The 14,919-nt window shown below is 34.9% G+C and overlaps 1 protein-coding gene across 5 annotated transcripts in view; it reads right to left on the reverse strand.

Annotated features, from left to right (window-relative positions):
- Window positions 1-14,919, reverse strand: part of NCBP1 (nuclear cap binding protein subunit 1) — a 41,003-nt gene that overhangs the window by 20,534 nt on the left and 5,550 nt on the right. The window contains exons 2-10 of one of the 5 annotated variants that reach the window (XM_053568101.1): window positions 13,327-13,415; window positions 12,703-12,803; window positions 10,383-10,539; window positions 7,460-7,567; window positions 7,003-7,124; window positions 5,257-5,326; window positions 4,054-4,269; window positions 1,825-1,922; window positions 1,049-1,112 (exon numbers count right to left, since the gene is read on the reverse strand). In XM_053568101.1, coding sequence (XP_053424076.1) covers window positions 1,049-1,112; window positions 1,825-1,922; window positions 4,054-4,269; window positions 5,257-5,326; window positions 7,003-7,124; window positions 7,460-7,567; window positions 10,383-10,539; window positions 12,703-12,803; window positions 13,327-13,415 — 1,025 coding nt within the window. Of the gene's footprint in view, window positions 1-1,048; window positions 1,113-1,824; window positions 1,923-4,053; window positions 4,270-5,256; window positions 5,327-7,002; window positions 7,125-7,459; window positions 8,869-10,382; window positions 12,668-12,702; window positions 12,804-13,326; window positions 13,416-14,919 lie in introns of those variants that run through there. The other 4 variants (XM_053568108.1, XM_053568137.1, XM_053568118.1 and 1 more) reach the window with 4 other exon arrangements.

A 14,919-nucleotide genomic window follows, 5' to 3' on the forward strand; every position in this document is an offset into this window, starting at 1 on the left:
TCTCACACTCCTATACTGCAATCGCATTTTGAAGATTTAAAATATGAGTTATAGTTTGCATGTCAACAGCCAAGTTCAAAGTGTTGAGCACACTCTCAAGTTTTATAAAGAAAGGACATATACAATACTCACAAAATATTTTGAAAAAGCACAGAAGTGTAATATGAATAAAATGTGAATCTTAAATAATATATCAAACTATTCTCTCTCTTTAATAATATTCTAACATAAGGGAATAATGCAGTTAACAGTTGACTCGTGATCAAGTGAAAACACTTTTGGGGGCATAAATTTCTACAAGGTATTCAACTGTATTATTAACATCAACCCTTTGCATGAGTTAATACAGAGTCAAAAGCATTTCTATTTTTCCTGCTTTTAAACTGCTTGGCTCTTTTGATCTCTAACAATAAATATTCACCTCAACCCTGTGTAACAGGAAATACACGGTAATATACTAGCGTATGTTAATATAACATGCAGTGCAGCAGTTCATGACCTGTGGGTCATGATCCCTTTTGGGGTCGAAAGACCCTTTCTTAGGGGTCGTTTCATACGATTCATAACAGTAGCAAAATTACAGTTATGAAATAGCAACAAAAATAATTTTATGGTTGGGGGTCACAACATGAGGAACTGTATTAAAGGGTCGTGGCATTAGGAAGGTTGAGAACCACTGATATAATTTAAGAGGCTAGATAAACACAGCCAAAGATACGTTATCTGCCTAACAATATCTTAAGGTATCTAAGCCACTTACAAATTTGTTAAGTGGACAATGTATTGACAAAGCTAGAGGTAACTTACATTACCCACAAATGAAGATAAACTATATAAATAATTCATAGGCAACTCAAAATTCCTTTTTTCTCTTTACTAACATGGCTAACAGAGCACCAAAACAGATAGCAATTTCCTTGCTCCTGTGTTAATTTTTAGTTCCTGACAAGTAGCAAGGATAAAAGATAAATAGCCAAGAGTAGATTATATTTTAAAGTCAACAGAAAGATTCTAAAATTTAGAAACAATCTCCACATGGAATGCATACCTCAACTATGTGGTAGTTCAAGGGGATCTTGTTCTTCCCTGGATAGCTCACTAGCTGTGCAGCGCTATAAAAAGTGTAATTTGAGTTTAATAAGTATGCAAAGATATGAAAAATCAAATAAGCATTTTCGAAAGCAGTATGTTTAGATACAAAGAAAAATCTTTTCTGAAATGTTTTAGATTTCAGTTATTTCACTTAATTATGGCATAAACTATTTTGTCTACCAGTAGGAAAATTTCTAATGCATCCAAAATTTCTTGAAAGATCCAAAGCAGTCGACTGACACTAAGGAAGCATATTCAAACTATTATTAAAAACAAGTTTTAATCAGGTGGAACACTCCCAAAATACTACTATATCCTTTTCTACCTTAAAATCTGAACCAAAACCTTCCAAGGTCTAAGAAAATTTTATTAAACTCTTCCAAAGCTTAGGTATCTAAATTGTTAAAGGAGCAAAACCTTAGTATTTATTTACTCATACATCTAAACCAAAAATAGCCTGCCATTCAAGTTCTCCAGAGCATATGTCAAATATCCCACAAAACCCCAGCATTACATGCAGATATAACAGGTACTATAAAACACCTAGAAAAGTACTACTTGAGGATGAAGAGTCTTAAGAAAGTAAAGTGTTTCTAGCGATTGGTTTTAGTAAGACAAGGAAACAGGAGGATAGAAAGATTTTCTTATACTCTGAACAGACATTTCAGTCCTATTGACTCACCAATATCACTGCTTTTTCTCCCCTCAAAAGTACCACAAAAAGAATCTTACCAGGTCTTCCTTTCCTTCCAATGAGACTTAATGATGCAGTGAAGATTCTCTTCTATTACAAATCTTTCCACTGAATGACTTCCTGGCATAACAGGACCCTGGAAAGAAAACGAAACTTACACACATACAACGGAGAAAACAGATTTCTTTCACTTATTCAACAAGTATTTGAGAGAATTTTATGTTCTAGGCACTGTATTAGGTGGTAAAAATTAAGGGAATAAAAGTTCTGAAGTGTTAAAGTTCTGTGTTTCAGCAAATTTCATTGTTGTGTTCACTTACCTACAATAAAAATCAGAATGTCAGCTGTAGTGTTTTTTCTACTACATCTGATGCCATGCCACCACTGCCCACTTTTCATATCTTCTTACGTGACACAAACTAATTGTTGAATATTACAAGCCTATATTGCTTATTTTTTAAACCACAAGAATGTTTTACTTTCATTAACAAACATGGAGAGAAAGTTTTATTCAAATACTATATAGACATAAAAAAATCAAGTGTGCACTGAAAGATGTTCCTAAACATTAAAGTTAAGAAATGGTACCTGCATAATATTAATTTTCTTAACTAATTCATAGCAAATATGTCCAAAGAGCATATATTAGACCCTTAATGATGACTTTGGGAAGATTTTGCTTTAATTTTCTCTATAATTTCTAAAATTTTTAAATAAACATTTGTTTATAAAGGCCAGAACGAAGAAAAAAACGCAAATCCTCTTCATTTTGAAGGTAACAAACATTTTGTATATTTATACTCTTTTGGTAAAGGATAGATAGGCACATTACAGGGGCATTATCAAATAAATGCTACATGTAAACAGTATAGAAGAAATAAATTTTGAGGTCCCATTCTAGTTTCTCTTGCACAAATACTTAATTCCAAAGACTTTACCTATCTTAAATGTAAACTAGATTTCTCAGTTTAATATACCTCTGCAGACCATTATATAATTTTGACTAAATAGTATTTTATTACATATGAAATATAGAAAAGTAGGCAGAAAGTTAATAATTTGGCATATGTCACTAACAAAACAACAACTTCTTACTCTGAAATAGATTACATGTATACTAAAGGCCCACTGGTCATAAACACTTTACCCCAGGACAGAAAACAGAAGATAGGTGGTAATACTGGTTCTTACGCTGGGAGTTCTCAACTAAGAGCAATTCTGCCCATAAGGGGACATTTGGCGCTCCCTGGAGACATTTTTGGTTGTCACAGCCGAGTCAAGGGAAGTGCTACTAGAAACTAGAGGGTAGAGACTGGGGAAGCTGGCTAAGCATCTTCCAATACAGAGTACAGACCCCCATAATGAAAAATGATCCACTCCCAAATGTCATTTGTGCTGCGGATGAGAAACCCTGCTCTATGCTGACTGGGATATACGAAGCAAAAGATAATGTACTTTAGTCAGGCAAGCTTCCATTCAGAATAATCTGGTAATCACTGTGCTTGCTGCCTGGCTATATAAGGGAATCATAAAAGTACAGAGATAGAAAATAATTAATGCAAGTTATAATATAAATTTTTATACCAAATAATATCAAAATTATGTTTTCTTACTTGTTAAAGTATAATGTGTGTCATAGTAAAGAATACGTATATTTAAAAAAGATAAAGTCCACTTATACTGATCTTTAGAGTTTAATTAAAAGTACTTTTTAATATTTGTTTTAAATAATCACATAATATGAATAGCAACAAGTTGTGCTGCCTAGAAAGAGACGGACAATCTCTAAAATTAGCTAGTAACCTTATTAACAACAACAGCTAAAATTGCTGGGCATTCATCATGTGTCAGGCACTATCCTATGCATTTCACATGTGTTAACTTAATCCTCATAATGAGATTATGAGACACATACTACCATTATTATTCCTTTAGGAAACTAAGGCTCCTACAGGTAAATAACTCACCCAAGATCACGCAGCTAGTTTATGGCTAAACCAGGATTAAAACAAACCAATCTGGCTCTCAAGCTTTCACTCTTAATCTGTACACTATACATGTTTCTCTAATCTATTTACACATGCCAGATATAATTTATTAATCAATGACATTATTAACTGATTAAAAAGTTAACTTTATTGCCATTGACATTCTTAGATAAAAGATAACTCAAAATTAAAATGTATCACAGGCATAATTCAAGCAAGCCTAAACTGCAAGTATAAAGCAACATGGGCCCTATTTAGGAACTTTTATTGGTAACATACCTCAGGATCATCTGTGTAATCAAACATTCTGAAGATGACCCTTGGCATCGGGTACACTGAATCTTCAGTGTGAGGAGGTGGTGTAAAAGGAGGCAGATTGTGCTGTAGGGCTTCACACAGGATGCTGTCAAAGGCAAGATAAGGTCTTAGGATGTGCCGTTCCTGCCAGCGATCCTTTTTCAATTTCTGAATCTGGGCCCACAGGCAATCTAAATACTGAAGACAGATTAATTTTTAATAAATAAAATAACAACATTTTGATTACACAAAATAAAAATTCATAAAGGCTACAAAAATAAGCTAATGTACAATTAAAAATGGTACAAGAGGGTGGTAAAGTTTTTATTTATTTGGTTAATTACATAATTTAATTAACAAACTGTATATTCATGGGTCATAGTTATATTACAATCCATCATGTCACACATTTATCATTTCTTTGTGTTGGGAATGTTCAATATTCTTCTGATACTTCAGCACCTGGCTGAAAAAATACAATTTTCTTAACAACAGTCATCCTATAGTATGGCGCAGAACACTAGAACTTATTTTATTCCTCCGATCTACATTGTTTATTTTAATTACTTATTTTATAAAACCTCTCTGCTTGGAACTGTTTTCTCTTACATTCTTTAAATCAAACATTTAAATAAAAAATGTCAACTCTGTGATAGCTAGAATCCTTCAGAACAAGAGAATGTTTCAATTATACTGTAATATTTATTAAAAATACACTGTAGATTGGGCACATGGCTCACTCCTATATTCCTAGCACTCTGGGAGGCTGAGGCTGGAGGATCACTTGAGTTCGGGAGTTCAAGACCAGCCTGAGCAAAAGCAAGACATCATCTCTACTAAAAAACAAAATAATTAGCTGGGCGTGGTGAAATGCAACTGTAGTTCTAGTGACTCAGGAGGCTGAGGCAGGAGGATCACTTGAGCCCAAGAGTTTGAGGTTGCTGTGAGCTATGATGATTCCACTGTATTGTGCCTAGATGAGAGTGAGACTTTTGCCTCACACAAAAAAAAGCATAAACCAAAAACATATACATTGTAAGCCTAGGACTATAAGGAGATGGATCCCTAACATGAAATGTGGAAACATAACTAAGATGTACAAAAGAAATGGTTTGCTATGTTACAGAGAGAAGAATCTGCTCAAGAGCTGACTACATGTATCACAAGAGACAGAAATCAATTTACCTCTTCTTGTGGATGTGGTTTATCAGCAGTCCATACTTGTAACATGGGCACATGTGTCTTTTGGCGTCTTCTAAAGATAAAAATGAAAGTCTACATTTAGGTTTTTAAAAGTATAAAAGAATGCTCAGTCACTTTCATAATTAATATAATGCAAATTAGAGCAATGAAATAATTTTTACCTATTAGATTGGCAGATATCAACTGTTTTGATAATGTACTCTGCATCGTCAAGGTGTAGGTAAAGATTCAGTCTCAAACATTGTTGGCAGAGAGGTTAATTGGTACAATCTTTTTGGAAGGCATTTTGACTAATCTATCAAAATTAAAATTGTTCAGAACCTTCAACCCAATAACGCCATTTCTAAGATATCACACCCCCATAAATACAGTATATTTGCACACATTATAAAGATGTATACACACACACACACAAAGATATTCTTTGAAACACTGTAACAAAAGACTAGAAATAACCTATATGTCTACCAACAGGGAACCAGTTAAAGAAATCATGGTACATTAAAACAGTGGAATACAATATAACTGTTAGAAAGAATGAGGTACAGCCATATACTTTTATGCAATAAAGTCAAGTCACAGTAAGAAAAAAAGCAAGTGAAGAACACATTGTATACATTCCAGGGGTCCTCAAACTGTGGCCCATGGGCCACATGCGGCGGTATGGTTGTATTTGTTCCCATTTTGTTTTTTTACTTCAAAATAAGGTATGTGCAGTGTGCATAGGAATTTGTTCATAGTTTTTTTTTTAAACTATAGTCCAGCCCTCCAACGGTCTGAGGGACAGTGAACTGGCCTCCTGTTTAAAAAGTTTGGACCCCTGCTAGACTATCATCTGTACAAAAAAAGGGAAGGATATATATGTGTAATATATATATATACGCACACACACGTATAAAAAATTCTCAGACTTTTAGCTTTATTTATAACCAATCAAGTAGGTATTAACAGTTATCCAAAGAAGTATCTTAATACAAAATGAAACTTATAGCAAAATCAATCTACAAAAACATCAGGGACACATAACCATTACCATGCCATTGGGTAATCAAGCATAAGTTTACTAACAAGGCTTATTATTGGTATTACATCTAAAAAGATAAACCAAGCTTTTACATTGCCTTGGGAGACACAGACAATGGAAAGATAGGGGACTATTTTAACCGAAATGTGTCATTAAGTCATATTACTTAAGAAGTATGGGCTAGGTAAGAGATTAAGAACTGCTGTTTCAAGAGCTTGGTTTAGAATTAACTTACATGAAACAAATAAATATACGGTATGTGCAAGGGCAGCAGTTTTCCACCTGTGGAATATATTAATAGTACAGATGTCCAAATCCACTTCCCAAATAGTCACTAGGTCTAGGGGTCAGGGTCTGAGCATTTTAAGTACCCTCACGAATACTTGAGGAACTGTGCTATCACACTAGGGTGTTTTAAGAGGCTGTGTTACCGACTCCTTCACACTGGCAAAGTAAGCAAACACATTTGAATCAAAAGAATCAAAAGAAAAGAATCAAAAGAATCAAAAGAATGACTGTGAGGTCCTGTGAGCTACTACAAGCAGGAGAAGGAGAACACTATAGAGAACACCTTCAGGAACTCATAGCTTCTTTTTGACAAACTTACAGTGTATCACCAACAGATAAAATGTATAACACATTCATTATATCAGTAAGAGACCCTTTACCTAAACAACAGAGAGTACTATGAGCTGTGCCCTTACTTAAGATAGCTTTCAGTGTTGGCAAAGATGCGGTCCATCTCTGCATCTTTCTTTTCGTACAACTCCTTTCCAACCCAGGGCAAAGATGACAGAAATGCATAAACATACCAGTCTCGTCGCACCTAAAGGATTTTTTAAAAGGTAAGTTTAAAACAGGCACCAATTAATTTTTCATTTTTATTTATTCTTGAATAAAATACTAAGGAAACTAAAGGATTTAAATAACACATCTGACTCATTCAGAGCATTTTCAGATATGCTGGTTCTAACCTTACTAGACAAAAATCATTTTAATGTGGAAATGTCATAAGAACTCACCAGGATGCCAGTTAACTTTTAGATACCAAGAAGTTACAGTATGATTATCTTCTATTATCTTTTGTTTACTGTTAAAGGGTTACCAGTAAAAAATTTGTGGTACTATATGGAGAGGATTCAGCATAAGGGGTTTTCTTACCTGAGGCACATCTTCTTCCTGAGTTACACTTACAAAATTTTCAAACATAGCTACCATTGATGGGGCGGCAATCACATGACAATTCACAAGATCAGATAAAAAACGGACCTGCAGGGGCAAACAACTTCTGCTATTAAATCTAAATGTCCTTTATAATAATTACAAAATAAGCAATCTTGTATGGTCTAAACGACGGGTCTGAAAAACTATAAGCCCACTTCCTAGTTTTTGTACAGAACTGAGAATAGTTTGTCGATTTTTAAATGTTTGCCAAAAAAAAAGAATCAAAAGAATATTTTACAACACAAATTATATGAAATTCAAATTTCAGTGTCCTTAAGTAAACTTTTATAGGAACAGCCATGCTCATTCACTTACATTTTGTCTATGCTGCTTTTGTGCTATGACAGAGTTGACTAGTTGTGACAGACTGTGTTAAAAAAAATCTGTTGAGGTTTCCACGCTATACTACATTAAAAACCCAGACTTTAAAATATTCTAGCCCCTTCAAACTATCATCTCCTATTCCATTTGTCTATGAATAATTTCCCCTGAACTATGCAAATAGCAACTATAGAACAGACAGTGATTTAGTGCCACCTCTAAGCACTATTACAGTCACTGCCATAGGGGACTCAACACAAAGGGATGACTCCTACACTAAAAGGTAAATTTAAGTTCTCTAGGATCAGCAACAAAGGACATAGGAGAAAATACCATAAAGGAGGTAACAACTGGCCTAGGTCATAAAGGGTGCAAAAGGTAATTCTTAAGTTGTGAGTAAGGTGGGCATTCTAGGCAGAGGTTTGAAAATAAAATGCATTTAGGAATCTGCAAGGAATTTTGATACTGCTGGAGGGTATACAGAAGTCAAGGACAGAGAAACAAATGGGGCAACTATAAAGGGTCAGATTAGAGTCTGAATTTTAATCCTACAGGCTGATGGGTATACAAACCTTTTTTATGTTATTTAGTAAAAAACAATTTCATCACATATTTTCAACACTTGCATATCTGTTTATGAAATATACTGGATCACTATCTATGTATTAAATATTAGTAAAGCTTATTTTCATTTCCACTTAAGATAACGGTTCTAATATTTACTTCCTGTAATCCAAGGAATCATCGTGTGCAGCAGGCTTTTATGACCACCCATCATAGACATGGGAAGGAATTAAGGTTTTTCGGGCGCAGTGGCTCACGCTTGTAATCCCAGCACTGTGGGAGGCTGAGGAGGAAGAATTGCTTAAGCTCAGGAGTTTGAGACATGCCTAAGCAAGAGTGACACCCCAACTCCTAGAAAAATTGAAAAACCCAGCCGGGCACTGTGGCAAGGGCCTGTAATCCTAGCAGCTTCCAGAGGCTGAGGCAGTGGGATGCCCATAGCCGGAGTTTGAGGTTGCAGTGAGCTATGACACCATTGCACTCTACTCAGAGTGCAATAAAAAAACAAAAACAAAAACAAACAACAATAAAAAAATAACAACAAAGAAATAAAATAAAAAATAAGGAAATGGGGCGGCGCCTGTGGCTCAGTCGGTAAGGCGCCGGCCCCACATACCGAGGGTGGCGGGTTCAAACCCGGCCCCGGCTGAACTGCAACCAAAAAATAGCTGGGCATGGTGGCGGGCTCATGTCGTCCCAGCTACTCGGGATGCTGAGGCAAGAGAATCGCTTAAGCCCAGGAGTTGGAAGTTGCTGTGAGCTGTGTGATGCCATGGCACTCTACCCGAAGGGCATAAAGTGACACTCTGTCTCTACAAAAAAAAAAAAAAAAAAAAAATAAGGAAATAAAAAAAAATTAAGGAATTAAATAGGGGCAGAGCCTATTTATACAAAGACCACTCTGGTGCCACTGTAGATCTTAAAGTGAAAGGCAGAAAATCTAGATGCAAAAAGATGAACATTGAGGCTGTTGAAGGCAAGAGGAAGAAGGCATGAACTATGCTAGAGGCCCTAGAGACAGAAGGGACAGATTTGAGAAAGCTTTAGGAGGTAGAATTAACAGAACTTGGGGATGAGTATGATAAAAGGGGACAAAAGGAAGATAAATATTACCACGGCAAAACTTGAAGAATTTACGATGTTACCCATCATGCTGTTGGCATTGTTGTAAACAAATAAGGGCAAGATTCTTGCCAAGAGGATTAATATTTGTATTGAGCATATTAAGCACAATAAGAGCCGAGATAGCTTCCTAAAACGTGTGAAGGAAAGTGATCAGAAAAAGAAGGAAGCCAAAGAGAAAGGTACCTGGGTTCAACTGAACCACCAGCTTGCTCCACCCAGAGAAGCACATTTTGTGAGAACCGATGGAAAGAAGCCTAAACTCCTGGAACTCATTCCCTATGAATTCATAGCATAATAGGCTTTCAGTGTGGCATACAAGATAACCAAGAGAACCAGCTGAACAGAAGCATTAAGGTGCTGGAACCTATTCTCCATGAATTCATGGCATAATAGGCATAGCAAGCTTTGTCACATTCTGTGGAAAGAAACTGCTGGAACCTTTTCCCTATGACTTCATGGCATAATAAATATTAAAAATAAAAGGCTACTGTAAAAAAACAAAAAAGTCACACTCAGCTTTATAAATGGGTTACCCAGTAGATAGTATGTCAACTGGGGAGAGGATAGGAAGGAAAGGAAGTGTGAATAATGTATTAATTTAGGGATATCCAAATAAGATATCTTAGGGCTATGCAGGTAATATTTGGAATACAGGTCTGGAGCTCAAAAGAAAGGTTGAAGAGGAAACAGAGGCTTGGAAGCATCATCAAAATAATGATGGGTTTACGAAGCTATGAGAGTGAACGAAGAGTGTTTAAATTATTTGGTTATAGTTCACCTCTTCCGTTCATCCCAACTCTAGGTCATAACATACCAAAAAGAGCCCCAAACAAATGAAAAACAAACTTACCAAATACACAGCTTCATTATAACTGTTTGCTTTCAGTGATTCTTTAAGTTGACGAATCATAGCTTCTACAAATTCTCCACCAAAGTTGTAATTTCTGGCATTGAGTAGTCCCACTAATGTTGTATAAATTGTCAACTTCTCAGGTAACAGACGTGCACTGATTGAGAACCCAATATAAGAAAATCCCAAAACAATGGTAGAATGTTAAGTTGCTAAATTTTATGTAGAATTTTTATAATTTCATTAACTTTGGAACAGGATTGCTTCTAACTATGCCTTTAAAACTTCTTTAGAAAATACACTAAGTGTCATTGAAAAGAGCTGTGGATGGTGGCCCTGTAATTTTTCATTTTAATTATAGTCAGTGAATCTAGGAGTTAAGAAAGTTTAATTGTGAAGTTATCACACTGAAATAAACATAACTAATGCTAGACTAGTTTTTCTTCAATTGTGTTTAGGGGAACTTAATGGCAGTTCTATTGAAAATGGTTTCCATGGTAAAACATCTCAGAAATGATGGGTGAAACAAGCTTCTTTAATGCAGAATTGTTAAGGGGGGAGAGGAGGTGGGAGAAGACAGAGTCAGAGTTTCTAAACTTAGCTAACCAAATGTCATGGAACCAGACTTACACTTTGAGAAACATTATTCTAGTTGCTTAGAAAAGATGCAGAATTAAAGCCAGTTTCAACTAAGTTTCCACCAGTTAAATAATTTAATTTTTACCACTGTCCTCTGACATAAACTTTGATTACCTTGCAGTCGCTTATTCGAAGGGTGTTGATTTCATTAAAGTTACTTGAAAAGTATAGAAGATTACAATGATAAACTTTTAGAAAAAGAAAATGTTTCCTAATTAAGGGAAGTCTTTAGAAATTAGCTCAAAAAGAAAAGCAAGTAAGAATTCATGGTAAGTGGGGGAGGGATTCCCTTCTACTTTTCATGTTTTCCTAAGGGACCAAGCAGAACATAAAGGATACTCTAAGTCAGTGGTTCTCAACCTGTGGATTGTGACCAGTGAAAATACACCCTGCATGTCAGATATTTACATTATGATTCATAACAGTAGCAAAATTAGTTTTGCTACAGTTAGTTATAAAGCATAACGAACATAATGCTTGGGGGTCACCACAACATGAGGAACCGTATTAAAGGGTCACGGCATTAGGGAGGTTCAGAACCACTGCTCTAGGTCTTATGAAAATACTTGTGTTGACAGTAACCATGTTCCCTGAAGCCCTCAAAAATTAAAAAGAACACTGCTAAGTAGTATCAGTTGTAACCTTAAACAAACAAACATACTTCTAACAGAGTTTAAGTACACATGCTACTCCACTGTAACAAATGGTTTCAAAACAGAAGGTCTCTTATGAATGATAATTGTAGCAAAATTATTTTTCTTAGTAATTTCTCAGTTTAAGGATCTGACTTCCTGAATATTAACTAGATTTCTTTAAAAAATTATACAGCAAATGAACTGCACTTTAACCATGAGAGGTTCATATTAAATCTACTAATAGTTTCGCTTTGTGTGTACATTGTTAAATTTAAAAAATGATCTGCAAGCATTAAAAAATTATTTTGAAGTAACTAAAATAACTTAAAACAAGTCATCTTCATAATTTAAAAATACTTCATAGATCTAATTTCATGTAAACCACAAAGACCCGTTTATAACGTTGTAGCTGGTTCTTTGCAAGGCAAACAATTCAGAGTGATCCACATCTATGTGAGAAACAACAAAGTCTAGATTGCTACTTACACCACTAGGAGATGTTGTTTCACAATTTCATGAGAGACTTTCCTGCTTTAATTTCCTCACAAATTAAATGCTGCCCCCTGTTCTAGCTCACTTGACTCAGAGAAAGAGTATGCCTATTAAATAGCTTTGAAAGTATCTTTAGTCTTCCAAGAAGAGCTATTATTACTTGAGCGACCAGTTTTCAAATTTGTTTCGTATTACCAGTTTAAAAATGTTAGTTAAATTCTCATTAGTATAATGGTGAGTAAAAAAAAAAAAAAAAAACAATAAAATTCAAAAAGATGTAAGTTAAACTCTATTTTATACATTTTAATGTATATGCTTTAAAAAAATGAGAAAGTATCTACTTTCTGATTTACAAAGTCAACTCAAATGAGTTAGTCCTATTTATTCCTAAGAACAAGAGTTCACCAAAGGGCTAAAGGTAATTCCACTTGTATAGATGCCCTGATAAAAGGAAAGCCAATGACATAAAGAATACATCTTTTGAACATTTCCCAAAGCATTAAAGAGTAGATAATACATTATCACCTGGATCCATAAATCTTTTGCATACATACACTGTACAAAGAAGTCTCAAGATCTTGCTCTTGTAGTTAGGAAGATCAGCTTCTAAAACACCAGCTAAGCCTTCTAGGTTGCTCTCCAAAGAGCAGGCACTCTGTAGAGGACAGCAAATTAAATATGTCAAGTACCTGGCGATTAGTGAACTAAATAAAATAAAATTTTCCAGATGATCATAAAAAGTTGAAGTCTTACATGTATAAGGAGCTATGACAGGTTTGATACAAATCAATTCAGTTATTATTCTTTGGAAATCCATGAAAAGACAATGAATGGATAACAGAATATTAGAAATGGGAGGACACCATGGGTTCTATTCCATCTCTTACTAAATTGACTTTTTGACTCTGGGAAAATTACCTCAAGTACCTAGGTCTGGTTTAATTCATTTATAAATTGAGCAGACTATTCTAGGTCCTTTCTAAGGCTCATCTTCCATGAAAATTACTCATTACTAAAAACTGTCAATTATCTGCTTCCCAAGGGGTTTAACATGCATTCAGTTTGGGATATAGATACATGGTAACACAAGCTTTGCCTAGAAGATCAAGGAAATTACCCAAAACACAATCAACTATAACCTTTAACCCATCACAATCTATGCCTAATGTGTGGCATACCTTTTCTCCTACTTTGCATATTAAAGATTCTAAATGATCTTCAGTTTCATTTGCATCAGAGGTCTTTCTCCTTTTGTGAGGCTGTCCACCTATTTTAGCAATGTAAAAAAATTAACATTACATGATAATCTGTTAACAAATTTTATTTAACCTTTTTAGGCTATAATCTCTTTTCTACCAGGCCCTACCTTTTACAGAGTAGAAGCTCTTCATGTGTTTAGACTAAGCAGACTAAACTAGATTAATCAACAGTCTCCATTTCCAGGCCAACTATATACAATAACTCCAGGAGGCATTATTTACATTAAATTTTGTGTTAATACTGCCCATGGATCTTTGTAATACAGCAGCCATGTTCATTTCTGTAGACAGGCTGAGATGCTGCCAACAAAACACTAAGCATAGCAGTAGTTAATAAAATACTCACGCACTGCTACACCCATTCTTTTAACTTCTGTCGTTTACTGATCCTTAAGTTGCTTATTCCTAAATCAGTTACTTCCAATAGTACTCAGAAATCTTCTAATGTAACTTAATATAATGTAAATGATGAAATAAGGATGCAAAACCAAATTGAATGCTTTAAAAAGGTATGGTAAGAGTGAAAAAGTTGTATTAGGTAGGAAGAAGAAAACTTCAAAAGATAGGAAAAGGGAGCATAAAACCTTAGGACTTCTCACTTGCTTTACAATGTCTAAACTCTTATCTCTATCAGGTACAGTGTAGTGGCACATCATGTGGGTGAAGGGCTCGACTCCAACTTAGACTTTACCAACAAAGGCAAACATAACTCAATTGTATGTACTTTTATGTTAATCTGAAAAAAAGAAAATAAACTCTTAACCCTTCAATTAACAGTTTCAGTTCTGCTGACCAGGCAGTGCCAGGGTATAGACTATCCCCCCAAAATGAGAACTATGGTCAGCATACATATACTCAAAGAAAAGTCTTGAGCACTGTATCAAATAATTGGTAGCAAAAAAGTACTTTTAGCCAGATGTGGTTGCTTGTGCCTACAATCCCAGCTACTCCAGAAGACCAAGGCAGAAGGACTGCAAGACTGAGGCAGAAAGTTCAAAAAAAAAGGTTGTACATATGTTTTATGATTCCTTGCTTTAACTGGCTCTTATGAACTGAATAATTACTGATACTGATTATTCAAAGACCTTATCATTCAAAGAATTTTAATATGCTAAAAAAGAGATTTATCATTCTAAAATAATTATGAATCATCTGTTCTTTTGATTGAAGAATTCAAGTAGAATGAAACTGTGCTACAAATTAACCTCAAACACCAAGACTATTTTGTTCAGACCCTTGTTGTTGATGTCCTCTTATCATTTTCTTTAAAACCTTAACATATCTACCTTAAATCCTTTTGTGAAACAACACAAGGCTTTAAAACTTAAAATAATAGTGTTAAGTATGGAACCGGATGCTACTGCTAAACAATTCTGGCTAGTCTAATATGATTCAACTTGCCACTTCCATCCATTGGATTATTAGGATAGCATATGGGCAAGGAAGCTAGATAACTGTGCTGGGAATCTGTATTAATAATGAATACAGGGTTACACAGTAGCAAGTTATATA

This window comes from Nycticebus coucang, chromosome 2 (genome assembly GCF_027406575.1).
Source record: "Nycticebus coucang isolate mNycCou1 chromosome 2, mNycCou1.pri, whole genome shotgun sequence".
NCBI lineage: Eukaryota > Metazoa > Chordata > Mammalia > Primates > Lorisidae > Nycticebus > Nycticebus coucang.